The 26058-nt window shown below is 39.8% G+C and overlaps 1 protein-coding gene across 1 annotated transcript in view; it reads left to right on the top strand.

The window, feature by feature from the left end:
* Positions 1–26058, top strand: part of ephb6 (eph receptor B6) — a 63950-nt gene that overhangs the window by 3228 nt on the left and 34664 nt on the right. The window contains 2 exon segments of the mRNA XM_084726603.1: positions 13057–13121; positions 25654–25926. Coding sequence (XP_084582729.1) covers positions 13057–13121; positions 25654–25926 — 338 coding nt within the window.

Below are 26058 nucleotides of genomic sequence, written 5' to 3'. Positions count from 1 at the left end.
GATTTGATGACTCAAACTCCCTTTATGTGTGTGTGTGTGAGTGTGTTTTCTTATAGGTGCGTGCATGCTCTGGCATCTGCCTATACATAGCTCCAGCTCCTGCATCCTGTCCCCCCAAGACATGAGAGGGTTTCAGCCGTCAGCACGCAATTACTTTCAAAGGATCTGGAAAGAGCTGCACCTGTTCACGCTCATCTCCCCACGGCCTTAGTTTACTGCGAGGTGTGTGTCAGTAATAGTCTGTAACAGAGGTAACTTATATGTCAGCCTCATGCCACATTATGTGAGCTGTGTCCGTAACAGATGGCCTGGACTAAGATGAGACAGAATGACAGAGAGGGACAGAGAGAGGCTGCATAGTGTTACTGGCCTACTGACTCTGTTTGTGTAATTGAAATAGAGCTCTTCGTAATACAGTATTAACCCAATAGCATGGACGTCCATATAAATCCACATAAATTGAAACATTTAGTTATGTCACGGAGAGAGGATTTGGCGTCTGCCTTGGCTTTGATCGCAGTAGATGACGTGTCTGTCTGGACCGACTGGCTAACTGATATGTTTACTGTCTGTCTGTTTCTTTTGTTTATTGTCTGTCTCCTGCTTTTGAAGTATATCTAACAATCCTTTCTCTTGTTTGTTTTCACTCCATAAACCAAAAAGAAGATAGATGTGTCATTTTTAGCCTTAATTTCTCGCTGTGAATAGTATAAAAGCGAGTTTGCTGCCTCTTTGCATGCAGACAAACTCCAGAGCGTGTGAGTGACAGGGCTTTTGATTTGTCACTCTCACATGCTCCCGTTGTAAGTGTTGATGCGGCGTTCGCCCACATGCATTGTTGATGTGAGGCGGTACTGATGTGAAGCCACATGGCGGGCCTCTAAATTGTTGGATCTGTGTCGAGGATTGCGTGTTCGCATTGGATTAACCCGCCACAGTGAAGGAGAGGCCTGCGCAGGAGGCACACCTGATGCCCCTCCAGCTCTTTCCGTCATGGATGAGTGGAACTGCAGTGATGCTCACTGAGCCGTGCACATCCAGAAATTAACCTTCTATCATTAGTGAAACTTATGTCATAACCTGAAAAGGCAAGCTAACCTGATTTTGGTCAAAAGGCAACAGGCTGCACAAACTGCAGACTAAAGTGTTTACCAGTAACAAAACTGATTAAGATGTAAAATTAGTTTTCCTGTATAAAAATCCTGTCACGTGAAAAGGCAGATATTGTAGTTCTTCTTCTGTTTCTCTTTCACAATACTTTATAGGTTTTCAGAGGGGAATATTACACATTTTACTCCTCTACCTAGATTTAAAAAGTGATATTTACCCATCAGATTAAGATTGACTTTAAAAAAACACATACACACAGTGAGGTTATAAAATATAAGGCTGCACAGTTAATTTAAATATTATTGAAATTGCAATTAGGCCAAGTGCAGTATTCAGATCACAGAAGCTGCAATTTTTTGATAAAGGGAAAATGCATGACAGTATTATAATAAATAAAGCTAGAAAGTACTGTAGTGCTGCAGAGATGCCATGGCCTCCAGATGTAAGAACGCATATTTGCTAATTGTGAATCATATTGCAATATCTATTAAAATAATACTCTTTTTTCAAGCTACCTGAAAAGTTAAATTCATTCATTTTTAATTGTTTAAATTCTTAACAGTGATTAAGTGCTAAATAATTAATCATTGGCATATACTGCTGATATTATGCATCCCTAATAAATGTATAATATATCAGTCACAGGGACCATTTTTCAGAATACTGAGTGCTTTTACTTTGATTCACTATGTTCATCTTGCTGCCAAAACCTCTGTACTTTTACATAAATTAGCTTTTGAATGCAGGACTTGCTGATAACACTCTGTAATACTGGAACTTAAAATTAATGAAAGGATTAAAATTTGTTACCCGCTTCTGGTTATCTTTACATAACAAAGAAACGTACCAGACCATGTTTACATTCTCACGTAAAGGTCATCGGGGCGCCTTCCCCGCTGTCTCTTGCCGCCAGGCTTTAACTGAGTATTAATTAGACTGATTACTATCCTTATCCTGGGTGTAATAATCTGCCTTTTGAGGACATGATAAATTAGAGAAAGTGTGATAAGAAAATAAATGGCGTGCTCGTCACAGTGGGAGTGCAGCAGGACGGATGCCTCCATCAGCCCCGAAAAGCTTCCTGTCCTCGTCCCTCCCGCCCGCATGAGCGCCGAGCTGCAAAAAAGAGAGACATCACATGCTGGTGGGAAGTGGAGGACGCAGCATCCCCATCATTGACACAGCAACACTTAACTGTGACCAGGCGTTATTTTTAGCTGTGTTTTTGCATCCCTTTTTCAAAAGCAACATAATTTTCTGTGGCTGTTGAGAGCTCTGTAATGACATTAGGCCACTTTTCCTCAAATGAATCACATATCTGCCATTTGTGATATGAGGGGTTGAGGGCCTTGGGCGGCTGCGAGCCAAGACTCTCTGCTTCGAGTCACTCAGTGTCATTGCAGATAGAGTCACAGATAATACGCCTGTGCAGACAGCCAGTGAGTTAGAGCCAAAATGTAAGTGAAAGATGAACGCATGGTATGGACCGCTGTGACACGCTGGAATGTAGTTTGCAGTTTTGAATTTCACATTAAAGCTGCACTTGGCAGTTTGCGTGTTGGCATCGAGTGAAGAGGGCGAGAGCAAAGTTTGATTGTTGAAGGCTTCACTGTTCATAAATGACACAATGAGATTACAGTAAACCGATCGCTCCTCAGATTTACATTCCTTCTTAGTGGCTGTTGAGGGTGGAGACGGTGATGAAAATATGTTTGTAGCAGGTTCTGTCTCTCATGGTTAAGTCTTGATTTCTTCTGATGGATGAACATTTTAGCAGAGGGAGGGACCAACTGTTCTGCTGTAGCACCATTGAGAGTATTTTTCCACAAGATTTTTGGCCAACAACGTTTATTGGGTCTCATTAAATTCTGTCCTGACTGCTTCTTTCATGACTAATCCAAGCCTTTCTGGCTTAAAATACACACCCAAAATGTGTTCAAACTATTTTGAAATCCTCTGATTGAAGAAGAGGAGAGTGAAGCGTAGGAGTACCTGAATGAACTGTTCAATACTTTGGGAAATACTCGTATTCACATTCTTGCAGATGCAGTTTCCAGCATAAACAGCTGGAAACAGAACAAAACAGCTGGCTTGGCTCTGTAACAAAATCCACCTACCGGCACCTCTAAAACTCACTAATTAAAGGTCCAGTGTGTAAGATTTATAGGGATGCATTTGCAAAATATGGCAGAAATTAAATATAACATTCATAAGTATGTCATTAGTGTTTAATCACCTGAAAATAGGAATTATTGTGTTTTTGCTTCCTTAGAATGAGCTGTTTATATCTACAGAGGCTGTGGGCTGTTGTTCACAGATGCCTCCATGTTGCACTGCCAAGCAATATGTAGCCCATTAATTTGTGAGCTTAGAGGTGATAGTAGGCAGCTTTACTTACTTTTGGACAGAGCAAGGCTGACAAAGCTGTTTCCCCCCCATTTTCTCCCTTTATGCTAAGCTAAGCTGACCGACAGCTGGCTGTTGCTTTCTTTTCAACTAACAGATATGAGAGTGGCATCGATCTCCTCCTCCTCCGACCTCCTCTGAACTGCTTGTTGCGTCATTGTCATGATAGTAGAATTTTACTTACAATATTAGTATTAAAAACAATGAACAATACCTATTCTGATACGACAGCAAAAATCCTAGGCACACGTAATAGGGTAATTTCTTTTTCTTTTTTCATTTTTAAAAGCTGGAATGTGGCCCAGTTCAAATCCCGGTTCAGACACAGCCTTTCTGTCTGGAGTTTGCCATGCGCCTGCATATGTGCTCCAGTTTCCCCACTATCAAAAGCATTTATGCTAGGTCAGATCTCCAGTTAGTACCCCTGACCAAGTTGCTGGCGTAGACCTAGAACTGGTCACTGGTCTCTGCACAATAGCTGCTCCTAATACTTGGATAGGTTAAATGCAGAGACTGAATCTGACTGTTTATTTTTGCTTTGTATGGTTATACATGCCACAATAAATTTGACCTTAAAAAAATAACCCACTGAACACAGTCTGGATTTGTTGTGCTGCAGGGTAAATGTCAGATCAGGACTGAACTGACCTGAGGTCTTGAATGCTCACTTAGATAATTTCTTTGACAGCTTTTGATACTATTGAATGTACAATTAGTTTGTTATGTACTTTTCCAACAATTCTTATGTCTTTGCCATGCCTTTTGGCATCTCAAACTTATGCGTGAGGTACCCTCTAGCAGCTGTATGAGACGCTGCCAGAAAGCCTGTTTACCATGTGATTAACGATCACGTTTCGGGTAGGCTTAGGCACCAAAACTACATGGGTAGGCTTAGGAAAACAACATGTTTTGGTTAAAATAATGCCATAATGTTACGTAAGTCACATGACATCAATGAAGAAAGTCACAACCTGAAAGTCAGAATCAGAATCAGGATTACTTTATTGATCCCAAGTGGGAAATTGGTCACCTTACAGGGGCTCCCATTCAAGAATAGAAAAATATCAAGCATGGAGAAATTATAAGAATAGAAAACAGACAATAAGAAGCATGTAAAAATATATACACTATACTACAATATACAAAAATTATAATAAGACAATAATTACAAAGTATATACAACACAATAATATATACATCCCTTATTCTTACATTAATATAAGAACAACAATAAATGGAAAGTGTAAGATTAAATAGAAATAACAAACATGAAATGTAAGAATTATGTACAAAAATGTGCATCATAGTGTAGACAACAATTGTGTATGTATTGCACTGGTAAATTATTGTAATTTGAAGTCAGTATTGCACTGGTGAATTATTGCACAGAATTATTGTAATAACAGCCAGTAGTGCACAGTTGAATATAAATAAAAAATAAATTATGAGGTTATAGTTGTTGCGGGCGGCAGTGGTTAGCACTGCCGCCTCACAGCAAGAAGGTCCTGAGTTCGATCCCCCGGCTTGCTGGGTCAGGGCCTTTCTGTGCGGAGTTTGCATGTTCTCCCCGTGTCTGCGTGGGTTCTCTCCGGGTTCTCTGGCTTCCTCCCACTGTCCAAAGACATGCATGCTAGGTTAACTGGTGACTCTAAATTGCCCGTAGGTGTGAATGTGAGTGTGAGTGGTTGTCTGTCTCTGTGTCAGCCCTGCGATGAACTGCCGACTTGTCCAGGGTGAACCCCGCCTCTCGCCCAATGTCAGCTGGGATAGACTCCAGCAACCCGCGACCCTTCCGGAATAAGCGGTTAAAGGAAAAAGGATGGATGGATGGATGGATAGTTGTTGCACATAATGCACGTCATGATGACACCAATCTCTGGGGTAAAAGTCGCGTGATAGTTTGGCCCATCCAACCACACCACCTCCTTCAGTCACAGACTTTCTGGCTCTTTATTCTACGTCGAAAGCCAGTGGTTCTCTTTCAGTCGCTAACAGCACCTTTTGTATCTGTACCAGTCACTGAGGGGCATGACAAAGCGTTGGTATTTGACGAGTTGGGAGTGAAAGTGGACCGACCTTGCCAAAAAAAACAATCTGATATTCACACCCACTTCATGCCATGATTTGTCAGGCATGTGGAGGTTGAGAGTGAGCTGGGTTTCAACTTTTTTGGCTCTTTTCATATTTACAACTGGAATGCCTTCCACAAGTGACTGTCTGAGAATGTCTGTCTGTTGTACCCTATGTTTCATCCCCATATTTTTTTTTACTTTAGTTTAACTCCACCTTTGAGTGTAGCTGATCAGAAAAAAAGAGGTATGGCAGCAGGCCACACAAACCAGTTCTTTTCTAGCATAACTAGTATATTTCCCAAAATGTCGAACCACTCCTTGAAGATGTAGTTACCAAGAACCGTCCTCCAGATGATAATCTAGCCACTCTTATCTTTGCAAAGGTCTTGTAATCAAGGATAAGAGTCAGTTCTTGTGAAGTGTCCTCCTACCTGTGCTTGTTGCTGCCTGTTCAGCAGCTCGCTGCAGACATTGCTCTGTCATCTAACGCGGCTTTAAGTGCTGTTTGTTGCAGCTGCACTTTCATTCAGCTTAACCGCCGCAGAAGTTTTGATAACTCCCTTTGACATGTGCATGCTTATTTCTGGAATCGCGTTAATCCCCCTCCTTCCTCACTCCTCCTCTCTGTCTTGGCGTATCACTCTCTCGCTGTGGTTGTTTGTAATGACGGTTTGGTGGAGGACTTGTCCTTGACTGACTGTCTGTGGGTGGGAGCATCTGGAGCGTATAAAGAATGGGTGTAGGAGATGGATGGGTGGATGAGTGGACAAAAGACAAAACACAACCTGACCACTGCCGAGAGGCTCACAGGCAGGCGCTGTGAGATTTTTTTGTGAGAATGTGTGAAACTTACTCTTACCTGCAAGTTCTGTTTGACTCTGCATGCTCTTTGCAGGTGGTGTTAAAGCCACATTACACACTCACACACTCACACCCTTCCAGCCTGCGTTAATATTAACACCAGAATTCTTTGCTGGGTGTCGGGGGGGCTCTATTGCCTGGAAAATGCGCAGCAAAGTAGCATACATATGCCTTCAAAGAGGCGTAACGTGAACAACAGCACTACACTTAGCGCTGGAGAGTGTCGGTGCACGCATGGCCACACAGACAGGCAAAGTGTTGGGCAAAGAGGAATGGATGGAGAGAGTGGAGAGAGGGTCACTCAGCTGAAGTGAAACACTCGAGTGGCAGAGGGGACAGTCATGAGCTAATGCAGGTCACCTCTGCACAACAGGAAAGTGCGTTTACACCCACGCCACAGACAAAAAGAGGAGGGGGAAGAGAGTGAAAGAAGTACATTCATATGCACGAACACAATCCTATCATCCTGCCTCATAATCCTGCCTTTTTCATTCTATTGTCTCCCTCCTTTCTCTATCAAAGCTCTTCCCAAACAAACAGCAGATCTGGCATCAATAATGGAGCGCAGCGTATCTCCTTATTTAACGTACAGAGAGGCCCACCCTGCTGTCACTTTTTAGATGAATAATACACACATGCAGCAAGAGATGAAAGGGACAAGGGACAGGATGGAGGTAGAAAAAGAGGGAAAAGGTATCGAGCAGAGTGAGTAAAAGCAGGAAGACGTGAGAGACGGCGTGCATTAAGCAGCACTCAGGTCTCAGATTGCAGACTCAGCGCTTCTCCAAACTGTCAGGGACAAACTTTGAGTGTCTTGGCCTGCAGATGGACCAATAACAGAGATGCTGTGAGAGTTAAATAAAGGGGCTTTTACTGCCAAGTGGACCTGCCAGCAAACGTCCCTCTCCTTTGTTCAACTTTGTCACACACATACACACACACACACACACACACACACACACACACACACACACACTTAAGATCTAGTCTCATCTTGAGCTAATCCTTGGTCTAAGGTGTGTGTGACACGGCACTCTACATTTATCTGAGGATGCCGCGGTGAATTATTCAACATGCTAATGTCACGCAATGAGACATGCATGAAGCTCTTTGAACGCCCCTCCATGTAATCCTCATGTACAGGTTTGTCGTGGAAAGAGCGGGGGCAACGTCAGGACCTGAGGTCCCCAAAGGCCCCATGACAAGAAGCTAAATAGTAGAGGCATAAATATTCATGTCAAAATAGTTGGCTATATATTATTTATGCATGACTCTGCCCTAGAGCAGAGGGTTAATTGAATTTGTGATGACACATTTGCAGCATTTGTGTGCATGTGTGTGTGTTGTTCTTATCTGATATAAATAGGATGCTGCTTAATGAGGTCAGAATACATATGTGAGTGCATGCATTTCATGCATGACATGTTTATACATGTAATGATGTTGACAATAAGACATACAGATTTATGTTGACAAAAGAAGGACGATTCTTGGCAAGACATACAGAACTTGGAAAACTAATCAATGGTCAAAAGTCATAATCATCCCCCACAATGACAGCTGCTTCTATTATTGTGTCCACCCCATTTTTTTTTAAACAGGGTATGCTAAATAATAGAAATACCTCTGTAAGGCAATATAGTTCACTAAACTATACCCTCAAACATGATCATAAAGTTACATGAACACCTTTTCTAAAACAGTTTCAATAAAAATGGAAGATTATAGCCGTCCTTAAAGAAACAGTTCACCCCCAAGTCTGTATTGTTGTTTTTCCATCTCAATAGTTTGTTGTGAGTTTAGGAGATATCAGCCGTAGAGATGTCTGCCCTCTCACAAATATAATAGAACTAAATGGCACTTGTTGTGTGGTGCTTCAAAACAGAAAAAAAAAGAAAAAGAAAAAACCCTCAACGTCAATGTCTTTTTTTCTTTTTCTTTTTTTTTTTACAGAAATCATGATCTGGTTACACATGATAATCAGCAGACTTCATTGCGAGCAGTTTAACAAAGGAACTATTTTATTTCTTTTTTTGGGGGAAGAAATGGGAAGGAAGCATCTACTCATGGAAGAGAGGCTCATGCTTGTGACACCACAGGTTGTAAACATTAATGGTGTCTACAAGAGATGCAATTGTAATTTTCTCAGTTTTTTCAGAAGTTAGTACCTGAATCTCCTGGCCGTTGGATATCTGACCATTGTCAGATATCCCATTCTGTGCCGGTCAGATTTGCACCAGATGATGGCTCACATCATGCGCACAGCTACACAAACAGTGACAGGCAACAGCACTGGACACAGCTGCACACACACATGTAGCATGTGTAAGATAAGTGATAGACTCCAAGAACAGGATCAAGAGAAGAAAGACAAGTCCGCAGCTCAGCAGCTGTTACTAAACAACGTTTAGTCTTTCAGGACTAACGTTAGCTCGCAAACTTCTCTCCCTGTGAAGACTAAAGTACCCAGGTTAACCACATCTCCCCAAACATTTTCTCATCCAGACTGGTTAAGCCTCCTCCTTTTGTTTTTGCTCACTGCAAAGCATTACTGCATCAAGTTGCACCACATTCGTCTCCATTTTGATTACATCTGCTTCCCCATGAGATTACATGAGATCATTCCACAATCTTATTAATATCCTGTAGTTATGGTGCAACATTATTTTGAACTCTTGTAGTCAATAATTTATTATGGATGTTTATTTGCAAAAATGTTTGTGCTGTTAATTAAAGGTCTTAGAAAGAAAGAAAAATGGAATTGGCCATAGTCAGTGCATCTCTAGAGGACGCCATTAATGTTTCCATCCTGTGCTGTCACAAGCCTCTCATCCTTGAGTAGATGCACGCTTCCTCTTGTGCGGTGATACAATTGGTTGGTGTAGTTGTAGTTTGGTAGAAAGAAAATAGCTCCTGGAACTGCTCACAACAAAGTCTGTGGATTATCTTGAGTGACCTGGTCATGATCTCTGCAAAAGACGTTACTGCTCACATTTTTCAAATGTGTTGGGGGTTTTTTTTCACTTTGAGCTCCACACCCCAAGTGACAACTCTACAGCCAAAATCTCCAAAACTTGACAACTCACACACAAAAAAAACATTATTTTAGATGTTTAGGCCCTTCAAGGTCATCAAACAAAGCATGAAAGGTGTGGCACTGCTGGAAATCAGAATTCTTCTGAAAGGCTTTAGACATCCTGGCTTGGAGGATTTAGTCTTCTCCCTGTAGCTGATTTTATCCTGATCAGCTCTGCAATTCCAGCCGCCAAGCTGTCCAGACATACGCCGCACCAAAAACTATTTATCCTGATGCCTGTGGCTGCGTGTAAGCCTCTGCTGTCACAGTCCATTTGTATTCTTTTCTTGATACAATTCATATCACTCCAAATCCTGGAGGACTTCCATGAAAAACGTGTGAATTTACTGAGATTGACATAAAGACAAGCCAGTGGGTAAAAACAGAGAGACAGACTCGAGGGTTGGGGAGGGGGGCTTGTAAACGAAGAAAAAAGACGAGGGAAATGAAGGATTGGCGGACAGATTTGCAGGGTCTCCATCTGTGAGTATAATCCTAAAAAAATCTGTTTACAGCACAGTCACCGAACGGAGATGAGCGGGTGAATTTATGTCATAAGCCACAAATGATATCAGTTTCTTATTTGATTTATGAAGAAGCAGACAGGCAGAGAGATGTGTGCACAAGCCAGTACACCTGAGAAATAAAAAATTGAGCTATCTCAGTGGGTCACTGGTGTTTTGGCGAGACAGAATACCTTTTCAAATCCCATCCTGTGTGTGCGATGATTATGTAGATAATGTATCTCTGTTGCTCTTTGTCTGGCTGTCAGGGACGGGAAAACGAGAAAGCCTCTTTTTCTCTGGTGAGCGGTTGTGTGACACGAAATGGAAACGAAAGCATAAAATTTGTATGACAACAATGAGAAGAATTATTTATTTGTAAACAGAAGCGGATGGCTGCTTCCCTCCACAATGCTGTGTGTGTGTGAGTGTGTGTGTGTCTGCAGCCCTTTAGGTGATTAGTGTAGTGCTAGATGAAATCAGGCACTGTGCGTTTTCCTCCATTAAGTCCATCTGTGCGAGCATCCCAAACCTAAAGTCTGATGTTTTTGCCACCTCTGTGTGCATGACAATCTCTGGCCGGCGTTCAATCGGCGTCTCCTCAGCAGAAACGAGTGCAGACTGTGCCAGACTGAAGAAACGGCAGCCACCACGGTTTTGGAATACTAATGGAAAATTCAAGGGCTTCAGTTTTGTGTGGGAAGCTGCCATGTGTCAGCACGCAGCACTCACCATTAAAGTCACTTTCTGTGTGTGTGCGTGCATCTGTGTGTGTGATTTCTTTGCCAGCTTGCTTTTTAAAGCACTTAAACCTAAAAGCAAATTATGGCAACACTCCAACAATAAAGTGACACGATATTCACTGTACATCAAAACTAGCAAATGCCTATTAAAACTTGAAACAAAACAATGAACATATAGTACCCCCACAACAAAATGATGGGTCTCTTCGGGCCAAACTACGAGATGCATCAGCCTGCTGAGTTCGAATAACATGTGACAGTAACTGTTATGGCCTTTTAAAGTTGGAAAATTTGACCTTTAATCACAGCGCCCCATCAGGTCAATCAGTTTAATTTTTTAAACACTAGAACTTTGTGCCAAAATGCATCATCACTCAGAATCACTTATGAGGTTCGACAGATGCACACAGCTGGAGCCCGCCCTGATTTTATTGCATGGGGGAGAAAATCAAAGAAAAATGTGGACAAAACCTGGACCTGTTCCACCGACAGTAGACCGCAACCACTTGTGGTATCTAACAAAGGGATAAAAGCCTGCTTGATTTTAACAACTCCTCCTTCACAAAGTTCAGTTCAACTTCAGCATCACTGCGGCAGCAGATCCATGTTTTAGCTCCTGACGGCAACACAGAATCACACGGACTGTGATTCAAGCCTTGAGACTCTCATCATTAAAAATTCTGTTTCATAGTCAGAGGCGGCTGTGGCTGAGAGGTAGAGTGGAGTGTCCGTTAGGGCTGAGTACTGCTGCTCAATACCTTTAAGGTATCGACAGAAAAAAAAAACAGTACTATGTAGTATTGAAACTTCTCCAGTCAAATGAAACCTGAATTCACCACACTACTGCAGCATCTACCATACAACCCATACAATCTGTAGTGTATCTGACACTTGAAAAATATGTATTCTATTTCGGATTGTGATTCTTTTTTTCCTATTTTTGAGTTGATTTTTTTTGATTGCTGAATATGTTTTTAAATATATAAATATATAATAGAGCTTATTCTGTTAGCTCGAATAGGAATGGGAATTACCATTTTCATGATAATGGAAATTATCCATTTTACTTCACATGTTTAACATAAAACGACATGCTCATGTTTTTTCATTCATATGTTTTCTAAGCTTCTGACATCTCATTGCTGACTCAATCTGTTTTTCTGGCTTCAGCACTCCACACTGAAGCGCTATGGCAACCTCAAAGGGTCAGAACTCAAACTCAGATTTCTCAGTGGGTCTAAAAGTACCTCCACTACTTGGTGGAGACATCGTGTGCCAGGAGAGGATGGAACATGCATATATCTCTGTTTATATTTTCTATTATTATTATTATTATTATTATTATCATTATTATCATTATTATCATTATTATCATTATTATCATTATTATTATTATTATAGCACCAGCATGATGAGCAGGAACATCTAAATGTAACAGAAGTATTTTAGTTACTACTTTTATATGCAGTTTCTAAAGTTAATGACTCAACCTTTCTTCATGGTCAGATGTTAAAGAAAGAAGCAAAAATTGAAATAAATCGCAATATCAAATTAATTGCAGTACTTGTAGAATCGCAATGCTAAAGAATCTCAATACATATTGAATCAGTGCTTAAGTATCGTGACATTATCAAATGGCAAGATAAGCGTATCTTCCCAGCCCTTTGGCCAAGATGTCTCACTATCCTGCACGCCTTTGGTGTTTAATAAAAATAAACACATAAAATGGAATGCTTCCATCCACATGATGGGTATTAAATGAAGTAGAAAAGGGTATCTAATGACATATACTCTACTGGTATCAGTATTACTTCAAGGATACTAGTACTGGTATCATATTTTTTTAAAGGATTGCCTCAGCCTCATTCACAAATCATGAGATCGTCAGTTCCTCCAGTGTGCATGTGGAGGTCATTGAGCAAGATACTGAACCCCAGAGTGCTCCTGGAGGCTGTGTCATCAGTGTGTCAGTGAGTGTGTGTACGTGTGTGTGTGTGTGTGTGTGCGTGTGTGTGAATGAGTACACACACAGTTGTTCCCTCTGATGAGCATTTGGCACCTTGCATGGCAGCCTCTGCCATCACTGTATCAGTGAATGTTGACGCGTGTGAAACACTTTGAGGGGTTGGAAGAAGAAAAGTATTATATAAATGAATACCATTTACAATTTACCATTTTTCTTTTTTTCTTTTCATTAGCATCAGGGGGAAGGGAAGGAAAGGCTGCACATTTTGTTTGTCTGTGTTTTCATACCTTGCCTTTGTCTCTGCTTCCTCTCCCATCAGTGATGCTGCTGGACACAACAGAGTCTACCTCAGAGCTGGGCTGGACCACCTATCCAGACACAGGGGTAAGCAGGCAGCTCACTGTTAATGTGCTTTCCAGCTGTTGCAGCATTAAAGCTGTCATATTGGGAGGCCTATCAAATGTGTTGCACACATGTTACACATGGTAACGTTTACAGTGTAATGTTATAATCACATTGTTTGTTGGGGTTTTTGGTTTAACTCTAATGAGGGATTAAACACAAGAACCCATGACACATTTTTGTACAGAAACTGATTGAAGCATTAAGTTACTAATGGTTTTATGAGGTAATGGTCGCCACATTTTTTCTTGGAGCCCCCACTACTTGCATCTAAGAAAAACTGAGTCTCCACACACACACACACACACACACACACACACACACACACACACACACACACACACACACACACACACACACACCAAAAGAATAAGTGATTAATTCTAAAACTTTACTACTACCTTTACTTATAATAAGTGTCTCTTTTCTACTATAAGCGTAATATTTTTTCTTTGAACAACCAGAGTCGGCTTATACACACTCATCCTCACCAAAAGAATAATAATGATTCATTATCACAGAGCTGTCACTGGTGTGTGGATGACTAAGCAGCCTACTATTTTTGAGTGAGGACAAAAAAATATATCTTTTTAAATAGTTTTGTATACAGACTTTTGTGTACGTTGTGATTTTAGTTTAGTTATTTAGTTATTTTAGTTATGTACAAATACAATTTTCACAACCTCAAAGCAGATGAACCCTGAGGGTCCCCTTGTGAATGAACGAATGTTTCAAACTGTTTCAGAGGAGGCTCACTGAATGGAAATAAAAAAAAACAATAAAATAGTTCTTGCATTTGTTATCATATTGAATAGAAATATGTGTGATTTGGTGAAAGTAATCGTTCAGATATACAGTATTGGGGAATTTTCTCACTTTCCCAGAGTCAGAAACTAATAAATGCCTTAGAACAGTGTTTCTCAACCCTGGTCCTCAGGTACCTCTGCCCTGCATGTTTTAGATGTTTCTCTGCTCCAACACACCTCATTCAAATGATCAGGTTGTTGTCAGGCCTCTGCAGAGGCTTGATGATGAGCTGAGGTTTTTCAAGTTTTGTCTGAGGTGAGGACCACTGGCTCAGATTTTGAAAAACCCCAGTCTATGTGCATCGTTGTTTCAAATAGCTTTTTTTTTGTCTGATCAGCAGTCATAAACGTGCAGATAATCTGCTTACTATAATGTCACTCAAGACAAAGCAGTTAAGTGTCACATTTAGGAAGATGGACATCTAATGTTGGACATTTTTTCTTGAAAATAATTTAATCTATTGTCAAAATAATTGCCAACTACTAACGTAACATTAAAAGGGTTTTCGAGATGTTTCAATAGAGATTTAATAAGATTAAAAATGATTATGTTTGTGTATTATGTTAGTCATGGTTGAAGGTCCTGTATGCAATTATTGTGACAACTTAATTACAGTGTGTAGATCCAGGGAAAAAAAAGGCAAAGGACAAAGCTTTAAAGGATGAATAATTATATTTTCTTCTCAACCAATAACAATTAACACTAATGATGGAACATGACATAACCTAAACACAATGAATATATTTCTGCCTAGCTTGTCAGAAAACAGACAAACACATTCACTGTGCCTATAGATGTCTGTACTCTGCTCTGTACTGTAGATATGTTAATTCAACTCACACATGTCCAAGCTCTTATAGTCAAAGAACCAGTAAGATTAATGCAGTACATTTCTCACCATGTTTACACATTTCTAACACATAAAAATCAAGCACGAGCCCTGTGGTATACATTGTGGTAGCTGGCACATTTCCCAAGGCTGTATTGATTTCAATGCTTCAGATAAACACCAGGATTTCAGAGAACCCTCTCCTCTCCATTTCTGCTGTGGACATCTCATCGCTGCACAGACAGAAAGTTAGAGCTCTCAGCTTCAAGCTTAGGAATAAGGTTTTAAATGGTTCTGTTCAGTTTTGGGTTGAGGTCAGCATTATAATCTTGCAGAATGTCTGGTATCTGACGTTGACTGGTGGCGCTTTTGGCAGGTAGCACATACCCTGAGAATGAGCACGGTCTCACCTTGCCTGTGAGACAACCTTGAGGGCTAAAATGCTTTTTTTTTTACTGTTGGTCTCGCCTGTGTGTCTTCATCTGTGAGGAGATCGCAGTGATTGAACCATAGATCTACCATTCTTAAGCTGCTTTTTATTTAAGTTGTTGCATCGCCTTGAGCAGTGTATATATGTGTGTGTGTGTGTGTGTGTGGCGGCGTGGGGGGTTACATGTGTGTGTACTTGCGTGACTGTGCTAGGGTCAACTCCCGGGTCAGTTAAATTCATTCATCTGTGAGTGATTGAAGCTCAGTTCTAATATGGCTCATAATTACGCACATACATCGTCTTCATTGTCCTCACCGCTGAGATGATAATCAGTCAAACTATGTGAGAAACTGTAGGAGAGCACTGTACTTGTTACTGTGGAGCTCAGGACGGGACTATTCTATAGACTCTACTCATAAACATGTGCAAAAACATTTAATACGTACATTTAGAGCATCATATGGTGCATCTTTTAAAATAATATAACACCTTTCAAGAGCAGACCTAACAAAACAAAAAAGAGCAGATAAGAGGCAGCAGATGTAAAGCATTAAAAACAAACCAAAATGAACAGAACAAGTTAAATAAAACTAGTATAAACAAATGGGTCTTGAGCTGATTTTGTCAGCAGTGTCCCACAGGTCATTAGTCCAACTGGAGAACCAAAGTGTAGGAGCCAAGAACAACCGACAAACCCTGATCAGAGGACCTTAGATTCTTGCTGGTATTATATGGCTGCTGTAGGCCTTTAAAGTGATAGTTCAGATTTTTGGTCAAATTCACCAAAGTCACATCACACAAATCACAGAAATCATGCTCACAGGCCGAACCCTTAAAATCAGACTTTCAATGATCACAGAGGTATTTTCCGCTTTCAGCAGACAGCATTAGGAGGATTACTTCCTATTCGTGCCTTGAAATGAAATTTGTAACATAATCCATTAGTTGCTCGAGTTAAGTACCATATTCTAAATAATCTGGAATACTTTTATAATACCTCAAAATCATTTTGCTGAGCCATTTGTGTGTTGTGTCAACACTTACCTTTGAGAATCACCTCATTACTGAGATCCCTTTACTATTATGTCACATAGAATACTAATGTTACTAAATAAAAGCAGGTATTGCCTGTTTTGGCCACAAACAGTAGCTTTAGAAGAGCTTATGCACACCACACACATCCATTGAACGTGAATCATGTGTTGACTAAATGGATCAGATTTGTGGCTAGTTAGTGATTGGAAATTTAGCTGAACTAATTAGCTAGCCTGCAAGTCAAGTCAAATTTATAGGTAGGCTCTGTAGGCTATCACACACGTTAACAAAATATTTTTAAAAAATCATTTGTTGTACAGGCTACACATTTGGATTTGGATAATGTAAAAATCACTTTAGGCCCAAAGAAATGATAAGTGAAAATTAAAATGTTAAAAAAGAACTGCCATTTATTTCTATTTAATTTTTTGTCAAAGCCACAGGGAGCCACTGCAGAGGGGCAAAATAGCTGCTCTGAAGCCACAGGATGAATCATGACAGAGCGTTTGCATGACAAAAAAAATTACTAAAAGTTAAAGGAAAGTTACCTCAAGGTGCTTCTTCAAATTAGACGTGGTGTCTTTTGATGCTGAAAGCAGCTCGGCTGATGCACTGCATCTCCCTGGCCACGTGTGTAGGTAATTTTTTCATGTCTTTTCTTGGCAAAAACACATTCCTGACAGTGTCCTGGCTGTGTCTTTTGTAGTGTGGTGTGTGGCAGGTGCATTGCTTGCATACAAATTGTTGCACATCTTTTAAATCTGTTGTCTGGAAAATGACTGCCCCTGTGCTTCATATGATTTTAAGAGCAAATTAAACAAAAACAAATGAAGTAACTCCCCCCACTAAATTATTTTTAAAGACAATTACTCATTATTTGTATTTCAACTACGTAACGCTGTTACTTGTATTCTGTTACTCCCAGCCCTGTCAGGAGATAAATGTGAGAACAGCCTTCTAGTGTCAAACTCTGCACATACATCATTCTGTCCAGTGAAGCTCAGACACCCAACTGTAGGAACAAGAAGAAAAACATATTTTTGAGTGGAGGGGGACTTAAACTAAATGAGCTTAACGCTACATTTATACATGCTAGTTTTGGCAAGTGAGCCAACACAGTACCATATAAAAATACAGTAGTCTCCAACCAACATCTGGCGAGCATACACACTCACACAGAGCCTTTTATCTCACCTTACAGTACACTTTAGCATTACGCGCCGTCATTATCACCCAGTCTGGCCTCCAGTGTCGGGCCATAATTGTACATGATGTTTGATTAATTAGGGCCTCATGTGTTTGGAATTTGTGAACCATGACGGCTGCTGCTAATAGGAGGCCATCCATTTTTGTGTGTGTGTGGTTGTGTGTATATATGTGTATGTGTGTGTGTGTGAGCAAGTCAAGCATTTGCATGAGTTTTTTCTTTTTTTCTTTATGGTCCCTGGATGAGAAGTGCTTCTGAGATGGAGATATGGTTATTTGACCCGGGGCATCAAGCTGAGAAAAGTAGAAAGACAGACCAAGAGAGGGGGAGAGAAAAGGGGAGGTTGTGTGTGTGTGTGTGTGTGTGTGTGTGTGTGTGTGTGTGTTTGAGTGTGTTCTTTTTTTAACCCTTTCCTCTCTTTTCCCTTCACATCCCATCTTTTCTTTAGCTGGAGGGGTCTGTGGATATTCTTTGCCGCGCTCTCCTCCTGCTTCTCCTCGCTTCTCTTTCCATTCTTTTAATGTACTGACGAGCAGCCCCTCTGCTTCTTTGTCTCTGCCTCTCTCCTTCTCTTTTAATCTTTCCTCCCTTCGCCCTTCACAGTCCCGGAGCCACTGGGTCTCTGCTTCATATTCTTCCTTTTATCCCCCAACTCAATCTCCACTCTGCCCCCTATTTCCCTTCAGTGTCAAACCAGCAGACTCTCCACTTCCTACTGTAGTCTTTGCTTTCTTCCTTCCCCTTGTTTCCACCACACTGTTCTTCCATTGTGTTTGCTTTGTGTGTGTGCACATGCATATGTCTTGGGGTATCTGTGCGTGCCTTTCTCTGCTTCTGTGTGTGTGTCTGTGGTGTATGCGTGTGTGTGTGTGTGTGTGTTATGTCCAAGGCCCTGCCCCTCCCTGCCCTCTGTCACTGGAGAGATTGCTCTCTGGCTCTCTGGCATTTCGGTTCAAATTAAATCACGAAGATGAGTCGTCCCTATTTCTTTCTTTCGTTCCAACGCTTCATCCACCCCTCCTCCCCAATCTGCCCCGTTTTTTTTTTCTTCTTCTTCTTCTTCATAAGGGAGGGAGAAAACGAGACAGGGAGGAATAGGGAAAGGAGCAGGAGGGGAGAGCAGAGGGGAGGTGGGGGATTTGAGTTTGGGGTCAGAAAACAAATGAAAGCCACGTTTTTTTCACGAAGGTACAGAAGCGAACCGCACGCAATGCAACACGCGGACACCAGCAGCTACTTTCTGTACCTGAAAGTCCACATGTCCAGGCTTTTACTGCACCCACCTCACTGTCACACTGAAACATCAGGGTTGGTTAGTAATAGATTATATGTAAGCTGCATTATGTAATCAAAATAGAAAAAATAAGTTACGGTAAGATAACTTGATTATATTTATGATTATATCTTTAAAGGAGAAACCTGTAATATATTTACTGTAATAAATCCTAAAATGACCAACATACGTCGTCAGAGATCAAGGAAACATGTTAAATTGTTGTTACTTCTCTGACAACAGTTCTGCAGCCAAGGTGTCGTCCTTTGAAATATCTGTTCTGGGTTAGAACAGCTGTTTTTGTTTGCCCATTTCCCATTAATTATAGTTAAAATTAATGCTGAATGTTAGTTGACTAAGTGATTGTCAGTTTAAGAGTCATACGAAATCCTTAATGAAAGGAGTAGATTGAGAAATATGTTAATGGAGTCTGGCAGGCAGTGACACAGGGAGTCACTGAACTCAAAGTCCAGAGTGTGTATTTTCAGAGCAGTTGGCTTTTGTTTTCAGGATAACAGGCTGAACTTAACATTGATGGACAACTGGCAGTCATAAACAGCTGATCAACTCACAGTGAAGGACTCGTTGGTGCTTGTTACTGTCAATTTACTGACATTTCCTGCAGAGCTTTCTCGAGTCTGAAGAGGAGGCAGAGGGAAACAACTGGCTTCAACCATAGATTGTATCTTAAATAAGATTTCAACCTATTTAACATATGATCTCTGTCTCCAGTTCCCTATTTGGACTACTTTACATTCACAATTGCTGCATATTGCTCCTTTAAAAAAAGGCAATGTTAAAACTGTTAAACTTCCTCTTTATGATAACTAATGCACTATTAACTCAAGAAAAAAGTACATCTGACAGAGGTTACTTCTCTCAGGTTGTCAGTTTTGTTAATAGTTACTTAACTAATATTTGTTTTTAATGATGATTTTTGATTAATGGAGTTTGTATTTCTTTTTATTTACATTAAAAATGTTATTCCTCTGGTCCTCCACGGGGCCTTTGATTAAAAAACTGCAGCAAGAAACGAAACAGCCGCCTACATATTGTAGAACACACACAGTACACCTGCAGTTTGTTTTTGTAAGGCTAATTTGATTTGGCTACACATGGCTATACATTTTCTTGCATTGAAAATGTTTTAAAATGTTTAAAGAAAAAAAAAGAATATTTGTGGAACTCTGCACTGAGCTGCATTCATTTTCTAAATATAAGATGAATTATTTTTGATGTTTGATTTTGAAGTGATCCAAAAGTAGTCAGGGTACATTATTTTTTGTGGGGTATTTTTTCATTATCAATTAATCTGTCGGTTATTTTCTTGATTAATTAGTTGTTTGGTTTTTAAAATGCCATAAAATGTTTAAAATGTTGATCAGTGTTTCTCAAAGCCTAAGATTACATCCTCAAATATATATATATAATATTCAGTTCACTATCATAGAGGAGTGAAGAAACCAGAAAATATTCTCATTTGAGAAGCTGAAATCAGAATTTGTATTTTTTTTATTGAAAAATTACTTTAAAAAATGTCAGAATAGTTAGCAATTAATTTAATAGTTGATTAATAATCAGTTCCAGTTTTAATTTGTATTCAGTACGTGACTACATTTCAAAGCAATATGACCCAGCCTTGAAAAGTACAGAACCACACACAGACACACACATACACATACACTCTCTGTTTACTATTTCCTCACTTTTCTCTGGCCCTGTTCCCCAGCTGCATCCCCCCATCTCGCCATGTGCTCTCTGTTGTCCCCTCCATCCGATTCCCCTCATTCTCATGTCTGACAGAGAGCGAATCACAGGCTGGGAGAGAGAAAAAGTGTCCTTTCACTCCATTAGACTGACAGCGCCTCAGACTCTTTCTATCTCCTCACTGATCTTATCATTATTCCAATTTGACCAAATATGAATGCACTCCCTCATGTGTGGTGTTACAAAGATTTTTGTTCACACTGGCTGTCAGAGCCACACAGAGAAAGAGACATGAGCATGCAGAGATATACACAAACACAGAGACACGCACACACACGCCAAATGCACCCTGATAGGGTGTCAGGACCTTTTGTCCTCTTGCCATTGTCGCAGGGAGAATAATGATGATGAGGCCTAATACATAATTCCTCTGTGTTACAACAGAAAAGGCCCTGCTTGTCACTCAGGGCTACACAGGCTTAAAGCAGAGCCTTTTCATCCTTGGAGGCACCGTACTGTATAATTGGTGAAACTAAGCCCTGCGCCTACATTTACATTTTGACTCATGTGACAGAGTCTCATTCAGAGCCGTGTCTCTGCACAGCTCGTTTTTCCCCATGAAGGTACAACTCCCTGTCCAAATTCATTTGGGCATCTACAAGTATTCAGATTCCCTGAAATATGACAAAATCTGCTTGTGTTTTTTACACAACAGCTGCCACAAGTCTGACGCAGAAGTGTCCACCACCCGTCACATGAGAACAATGATACACATGCAAATGACAAACCAGTGCAAGAGAAAAACTAACCACATGTCACATAAAACTGAATTCTTGTTATTATATTACACTATTATACTACTGTATCATATTAAAGGTCCAATTTGTAAGATTTATAGGGATGCATTAACAGAATATGGAATATAATATTTAGAAATATGTTTTTTTGGGGGGCATAATGACCTGAAAATGAGAATAGCTATATTTTCATGTCCTTACACAGCCTCCTAACATACAGAAAGCAGGCAAACTCAAGCAGACGGAGGGTGAAAAACTGTCCATATATAATACAAGTGAAGTTGCAGCAGCACTGCTTGTAATATCTCCCTCTGCAGATGACTAAGTCAAGTGTCTAAATTATTTATTCTCACATAATTTAAGTCAGCCTTGTTATCTTTATAGTTGGGGGACAGTAACTTACTTGTAACCCACAGCATCTCCCTGTTTTCTTTCCAAATCTCATCCTTTTTGAGGCTATAAAAAGGCTGCTGCTGATCATACAGTATATGAAGTGCAGCTTCACAACCTCGCTAATGAGTCTCATCGTCCCCATTGACTGCTTTGATGAAGGGAATCAGAAACATCAAGGATATCAGCGTTGGTTTTGACTTAAGTGAATAGGATGGAGTTGAAACAAATGTGCAAAACTTTGTAAAAATGCAACCAGGGTGAGATGTTTTTCAAAACAAGCCACACGTCACGTAATCTGTTTGCTAACACGCAGAGCAGATTAGGACATCTTCACTGGGCAACACTGAAGCAATCTGATGTTTGCTAGCTCGCTCGCTCGCATCGCTTCCAGTTAAGAAGTAATGTAAGACTGAGAAGAGTGATCTTCCACCAACATGATTCTACAGTGGCCCTGAACAAACAAACCAAACACTGGCTTGAGATACAGTCTTTTGCATTCTTTGTTAGATTTGCAGCCACCATAGTTTGTTCTACACACTTTGAAGGGGAGGGTGAGGCGAGTGGTACTCAGTTGCCATATTCAGTATTGCCATTCAGCCACTTGCGGTATTGGAAGTGAAAAATTTTGCTTCAGCCCAAAAAGCATTTTCCCACACAGGAAAAAAAAAAAAAAAAAATTAGGAAAAATGGTTGGTAAAACTGTTGACAGGACACCTTGAGGTTAATTACTACTCTTTCTATTACGAATATTTGATCCATGGAGGCTTTATATTTAGATATATACAGAGGGGAAACACTTCTGTACATATTTAGTAGACCCAGAAGTTAACAGATGAGCAAAATTCTTATTGGACCGAAGGGACACCATCTTTGCTTCTGGTATTGAGGTTTTAACAATACATCAATGGTTGCAATAAATCAACAACCTCACTGCTGGATGCCACAAAATCCTACAACGTCATCTTTTAGTTTGTCTGTTTTGGTGTCTGAACCTACATCCTTTCTTACTTCTTGTAAGAAGTAAGGAAACAAAAAAAAAAAGCGAAAGCTTGCAAACATAGTTGATTTGTTTGCTGAGAGTTTGAAATATTTGTCAGACATGTCCGCCTCCATCCAACCATCTGTATGAATGGACAAAAATAAATGTCAACATGTCTTTTCAGAAGTGTCCTTGTTGCTCTGGATACTGGATACTTTGTACAAAAGAAATAGTTCCTTTGCAAACCAGCTACATTGTGTTCTGTCTATTATCCTGAGGAATCAAAAAGAATTATCTGAAAAACCTTGGTGCTGATTTTTATTTTTATTTTTTTCAGCTCGGAGGGTGGCAGTACCAATATGTTCATCGCTCAGTCTGCCACTTTGGTCCAGGCAGAAGTCTGGATAGATTGCTATTGAATGTTCATGGTCCTCAGAGGATGAATCCTGATCATTTTGGTGATCCTCAGACTTTTCCTCCACCAACAACACAAAAAAGTTTTCACTTATCTATTGAAACATCTCAGCATCTACTTAATCGATTGTGGTATTGTTGTGGAAATTTCTGTTAAATCAAAAAGCGGTTCTTTCAGGGTTTTATCACAGCTTTTTGTATACATAACAAAAGACCAAAAAATACCCAAGTTACACTCCAATCTTTTTCACAGATGACCTTTACAGCAATGAAAAAAAAGTGAAATCTGCTATAACAGAGATTCTCTCAACATGTCTTAAACAATGAAAGCATTCATAACAAAGTTACACCTGGATCTTTTATCTTTTCTTCTTTCTAACAGAGAGTTTTCTAATTTATGTGTGAGAGAGCAAAAAGATCAAGGCTTCTCGAAGGAGGGAGGATACTTTGATTTAATTGCTGCTTCAACACAGTATAAAAACTAAGCATGGGGATAATATATTCAGTAAATATGAGTTTCCACCGCAGTTATTTGTTACAGAAATCCTAAACGATGTATCCCAGTGACTCTGGCAATCCTATGACTTTTCCTCTAAAATGAAGAAATGTATTTTTTTCTAATACTTTTGTCTATAACAATAGAACCTACCTAAAAATGTTAATTAGCAAACATAAGCATACTAACACACTAAACTAAGACTGTGAACGTGGTAAACCTTTGGACAAACATCAGCATGTTATCAGTGTTTATTCATTCATTCAACCTTTATTTTTTAACTCGGAAATATATTGAAGTAGAGACATAATTTACAATGTATCTGAGTAAAACAATAACATATGAGCTCCTAAACACATAAAACACCAAAGAGAAACTCACATAAAGTGGCAACAGGAAGTAAAAAACAATAAAAGCTACAACCAAATTTTAAGAATAAATAAAATCATCAATAAATGAAAAAAAAATGTGGTCTTGCAGCACAGTCTCACAAACCTGGGAGCAAACCTGATACCACAAACAAAATTCCTTTCAAATCTATTGTAGTGTGGTGGGACACATACAATACCAGTATCTTTTTCTTTTAATATAAGAAATGGTTCAGATTATATCAACAGTGTGCAAAGCAAACGAGTGGCTACTTTGAAGAATCTAAAATATCAAAGAGCAAAAAACTTTTACATACTTGTAGGTTGGCAGGTGTGTGGGAGAAAACCATGTGCTCTGTCTTCTGCACTTGCAATCAGAGATTTAATAACAGTGTTACTGTTAAAACATATTTTTGCCTTATTTTCACATTTCTTGCTTACTCCATAATTCCATATTTCAGTTTGATATCTCCCGTATTAATCTACAATGTACAAAAATAATAGAATTAAAGAAAAAAGAAAGAAAACTTTTGACTGGTACTGTATATACTGCAGACTAGAAATATACAAAGATTTGCATCTGTATCTGTTCAGACACCAGAATTATCTGTCTCTGTATCTGTCTGCGGATAGAGGACCAGATGTGGGCATAGTTTACACCGGACGTCATGTTAAATAGGATAAATCTTTATTTTCTAACCTGTTATTCATTGGCAATACATCTTTTGTGCCTGAACAGCATCACAACTAGTTAATATTGGCACATAGTTCATCATGAAGTATTTCTTCACACTCTCATTCTGTGCATATACTACACTTTTCATCTAGCTCTCTTTTTTTTATTTTTTAGCTCAACTAAATTTTAAGAACTGTCCTAAGCCAACCACCCCTCTACTTCAACAGGGGGATAGTGAAAAATCAAAAAGTGAAAAAAAAGTTTAATAAATCAAAAGATTCTGTTTTGTCTTGGAAACAGAAACTCCACAATAAAAATGTACAAGTATATAAAAATATCTTTCAGTCAAAGGAAATAATCTGATCTGGAGATGCCACCTTTCCAACTATTTCCAAATAATAATAAGCAACTTAGAATAGAAGAAAAATCTGTTTTCATCACATTATTTGTGCTTTCCATAGTACATCTGAGTGCATCCCTAAAGCAAACCTTCCTAAACAAATATATGTTGGTGTGTGTGTGTGTGTGTGTGTGTGTGTGTATGTATATATACATATATATATATATATATACATATAATGTCTTGAGCATTACAGCTTTGTCTGCAACACGTGTTATGCTCTACATGAAAGGCTCAAGTGGTTTAATTAAGTACTGATTTTATAATCATTGATTACCTAATTAGACAGTGGAAAGTCTATTGTGGATAACAAGGACAGAGAGCTGACCTACATCACCGAGGACAGTAAAGAACAGATTTTCAATTGTGGATTCAATACCAGAGTGTGTAAGTGACTTATACTGGGACAAAACAAATACTCTGTTATACTTATCTCACTAAGGATGAAGATGTCAAACAGCAGTGTGTGATGTTATCAAAGGACATGACCCACATGTCAGCAGCACCTGCAATATGCTCAATATTTACCTTGCATCAAGTAAACCAGGGGAAGATAAGGAAGATTCATAAGCACAAACCATAAACACAGCAGGGTTTTCACAGTTTATACCGGCTGACTGTAGAGCTCTCTGCTTCAGATCATGTTTCTCCTCTACAGAGTTGAGTTTACATAAGTTCATAATATTGTTTCTGTCTCTGTCAGTGGGACGAGGTCAGTGTCCTGGACGACCGGGGGAAGCTCATACGAACCTTTGAGGTCTGCAATGTCAACCAAAATCCCCGGCAGCAAGACAACTGGTTAGCTACGCCCTTCCTGTACCGACACTCTGCTCCACGGGTGTTTGTCACGTTGCGTTTCTCGGTGCGTGACTGCGCCAGCCTGCGATCACCATCACCCACCTGCCGAGAGACGCTCACGCTGTTCTACAAACAGGCCGACAGCCAGAGAGAGCTGGAGAAGACCTGGGTAGCTGAGGTGAGACACAGCACTGGGTGCAATTACCATATTTTTGTATTTACATAGCAAATATCCTTTCAGATTGATAGGATGAGCGAGTTGCACTCCACACAAGAGCTTGTTTACTTAATCTCTTCTCTGACAAGCACA

The sequence above is a fragment of the Lutjanus erythropterus genome, chromosome 9, assembly GCF_056507025.1.
Source record: "Lutjanus erythropterus isolate fLutEry1 chromosome 9, fLutEry1.hap2, whole genome shotgun sequence".
In the NCBI taxonomy this organism is placed as follows: Eukaryota; Metazoa; Chordata; class Actinopteri; order Lutjaniformes; family Lutjanidae; genus Lutjanus; species Lutjanus erythropterus.
Note: the sequence above shows the minus strand (reverse complement) of the source record. Positions and strands in the feature narration are given on the sequence as shown.